General features: G+C 48.2%; 1 protein-coding gene across 1 annotated transcript; it reads right to left on the minus strand.

The window, feature by feature from the left end:
• Positions 1 to 261: 261 nt before the first annotated feature.
• On the minus strand, positions 262 to 2298 carry tpbg1b (trophoblast glycoprotein 1b). Its single transcript, XM_014023713.1, has 2 exons — positions 1789 to 2298; positions 262 to 1493 (listed from the first exon to the last, which is right to left on the minus strand). The coding sequence occupies exons 1-2, from the start codon at positions 2040 to 2042 to the stop codon at positions 644 to 646; spliced, it is 1104 nt and encodes a 367-aa protein (XP_013879167.1). The 5' UTR covers positions 2043 to 2298; the 3' UTR covers positions 262 to 643.
• Positions 2299 to 2928: the final 630 nt, after the last annotated feature.

The following is a 2928-nucleotide window of genomic DNA, read 5'->3' on the forward strand; positions in this document are numbered from 1 at the left end:
CAGTCTGAAAACAAGATCAAAAAGAATTTTTGGCTGATATAAGGTTTAAAACTTGGTTAGGTGGACAGTTTTTGCAGTGCAACATGCTGCTGACACAGAGGTGGTCAAAGATTTTATTTATGGTGGCCATGGCCACCCCAGGCCACCCCCTGGCTCCGCCCCCAGTTGATAAACTACAAGCACATAATCTGGCATGATTTCTGCTGAGTCTGTCAGGTTTGGGGTTATATAGGCTACAGGTGAGAACATGACATTGTTTTAAAATAACTGACACAATACAGTTTCTAGATGTTCTCRCTCCGTAACACATTTTTAAAAACTGATTTCTGTGCTCCTAAAATGAGCAAAGACTGAAACCAACCTGTGACAAACACAAACACCTTTAGTAGTGGTTGAGGGCTCAGAGAGGAGGACTGAAATCATGAAACTAATTGAAAACCAGTCCTTCAGGCACTTTTTGTTTGCTTTGTTTTCGAACAAAAAGCAGAAAATCTGAAACGATGCTCTCAAAACAAACGGTGCACGGCCCAAACAACAAGACCAGGACTGTTGGTATCTACAGACACATCTGTACAGATGTTTCTACATTCAACTACTGATTAAAGGATGAGGACAGAGTCTCAGTCCAGGTGAGATGGTGGTCTCACAGTTCAACATGTGTAGAGACCTGAGACAACCTGGGGTCTGAGTCTGCCTCGAAGCGGTAATGGTATCCGTCCCACACCTCCCTGCAGGCGTCCCGCAGGTCGTACACACGCTTCTTAATGCCCCTCCTGTTCAGGTACAGCACAAACAGGAAGATGAGACCAACGAAGCCCAGGACCGTTCCCAAGAACACGTATGAGGTCTGCAGGGCCAGTTCTGCTCTGGAGTCCCTCTGGTAGCAGCCCAGAGTCCGAGAGCCCACAGACAGGATGGACGTGTTCCTCAGGCTGGCAGGGAAGGCACACAGCAAGCTTCCAGCATCCCGGACTCGCTCCTGTGACCCGTTGAGCCAAGCAGCAAACGACTCGATCCCACAGGTACATGTGAACGGGTTTCCCCGCAGCAGCAGAGCCACTCGTGGCAGCGAGTCCAGCTCTCGCAGGGCCTCCTCTGGGAGCACCTTCAGGGCGTTGAGCGTCAGGTCCAGCTCCTCCAGGTGCTCCAGGCCAGAAAAGGTTGAGTTCTGGAGAGCCACCAGAGAGTTGTTGGAGAGCCGGAGCCTCCGGAGACCGCTCAGGTGAGAGAAGACCCGAGGGGGCAGGTAAACAAGGCTGTTGTCGGACAGGTCCAGGACCCGCAGGTTCCCCAAGGAGCTCCAGTGGAGAGAGATGGCCAAGTCCGTGACCGACGAGTGGTTGTAGAGGGCCCGGCTCAGGTTGAGCTCCCGCAGGGACTGGTTCAGGACTGTGAAGGCTTCAGGGGCTACGACAGACAGCTGATTGTTGCTCAGGTCCAAAGACCGCAGTCGAGCCAGTCCAGCAAACGTGTGGGCTTTAACCTCGCAAATCCTGCAAGAACCCACAGTTTGAACCAATCAAACAAGAGAAACACCTGAAGGAAGCATTATAACAGGTGGTGTGAGAGGGCTGCTGTTTGTAAAGTTACACAGTCTAAAGTTACCTCCAATAGTTTGGTTTTATTTAGACTTTTATAAGAAAAAAAGAACAGATTTATTTTTCAGAGTCAGTTTTTCACCATATGATTCATACATTTATAAATGTCATAGTTTATAAACTAAATATTTAATTTAAAACCAAACTATTGGAGGTAACTTTACAAACAGCTCCACATTCAGGGTCTTACCTGTTGTTGGTCAGAGACAGGGTGGTCACCTGGTCCAGACCTCGGAACGACTCCGGACCGATGTGTCTGATCTGGTTCCCAGTGATGAACAGGGTCCTGGTGTAGGCAGGGACCCCGGTGGGCACGGCCCGCAGCTCCTTGGAGACGCACTTCACGGTCTGCGCCGCCTCCGAACACTCGCAGCGCGGCGGGCACGGCGCGTGAACGGAGCAGAGGAGCGCGCACAGAGCCAGGGCGCGCGTCAGGGCCAGCATGGCGCAGAGAGAAGCCAGGTCCGGGTCCAGCAGACACAGAACCGGGGTCCAGTAGAGACAGAAGCAGGAGGAGTGAAGCGGTCAGCTCCTCTGCGTCCTCAACTCTCCATCTGTCCAGAAAGTTCTCCTCATGTCCATGAGAACAGAAGTGGGCTCGTTCAGACCACTGGGACTGTTTGATCCTCTCTGCTTCCTCCTCCAACAATGGAGCGGTGCGAAGATCTGCTGGGAGGGGCTTCCCTCCTGCTGGTCCGGGTCCGGATCCACAGATCTGAGCGCGGAGGAGGAGGAGGAGGAGGAGGAGGAGGAGGTGCAAACACTCCCATCACCTAAACCACACTGTTAACTTTTACAGTTAAAGGGTTGTTTTGTAAAATAGCTGATAAATTAAATTCTGGCCTTTTTAAACCTGGAATGTGTAGAAGAACAGCTCAGCTGTAGCTCCTCACTTTGGAACAATAAARTTAATTATTACAACTTGAATTGACTGTTTGTCTTTAATGAACCACAGGACACATTTTAAAACAGAAATTCATTGTTTCCAACAACAACTGATGAACATTTGGAGCCAGCCCAGATCTAACTGACCACCACAGCTACCTGACCTCAGCAAACACAAACATGTGACTGACTGACTTACTTACTTATTTACTTGTTTACTTGTTTATTCACTTAATGACTGACTGACTGACTGACTGACTTACTTATTATTTACTTACTGACTGACTTACTTATTTACTTGTTTACTTATTTATTCACTTACTGACTGACTTACTTATTTACTTGTTTACTTATTTATTCACTTACTGACTGACTTACTTATTTACTTGTTTACTTATTTATTCACTTACTGACTGACTTACTTATTTACTTATTTATTTACTTA

Source organism: Austrofundulus limnaeus, unplaced genomic scaffold (assembly GCF_001266775.1).
Source record: "Austrofundulus limnaeus strain Quisiro unplaced genomic scaffold, Austrofundulus_limnaeus-1.0 Scaffold388, whole genome shotgun sequence".
Classification (NCBI taxonomy): domain Eukaryota; kingdom Metazoa; phylum Chordata; class Actinopteri; order Cyprinodontiformes; family Rivulidae; genus Austrofundulus; species Austrofundulus limnaeus.

Coding starts and splice junctions, on each gene's coding strand:
- tpbg1b (XM_014023713.1), bottom strand. CDS start 2,042: ATGCTGGCCCTGACGCGCGCCCTGGCTCTGTGCGCGCTCCTCTGCTCC. Junction 1,494..1,788: donor CTGTCTCTGACCAACAACAG/GTAAGACCCTGA, acceptor GGGTTCTTGCAG/GATTTGCGAGGTTAAAGCCC.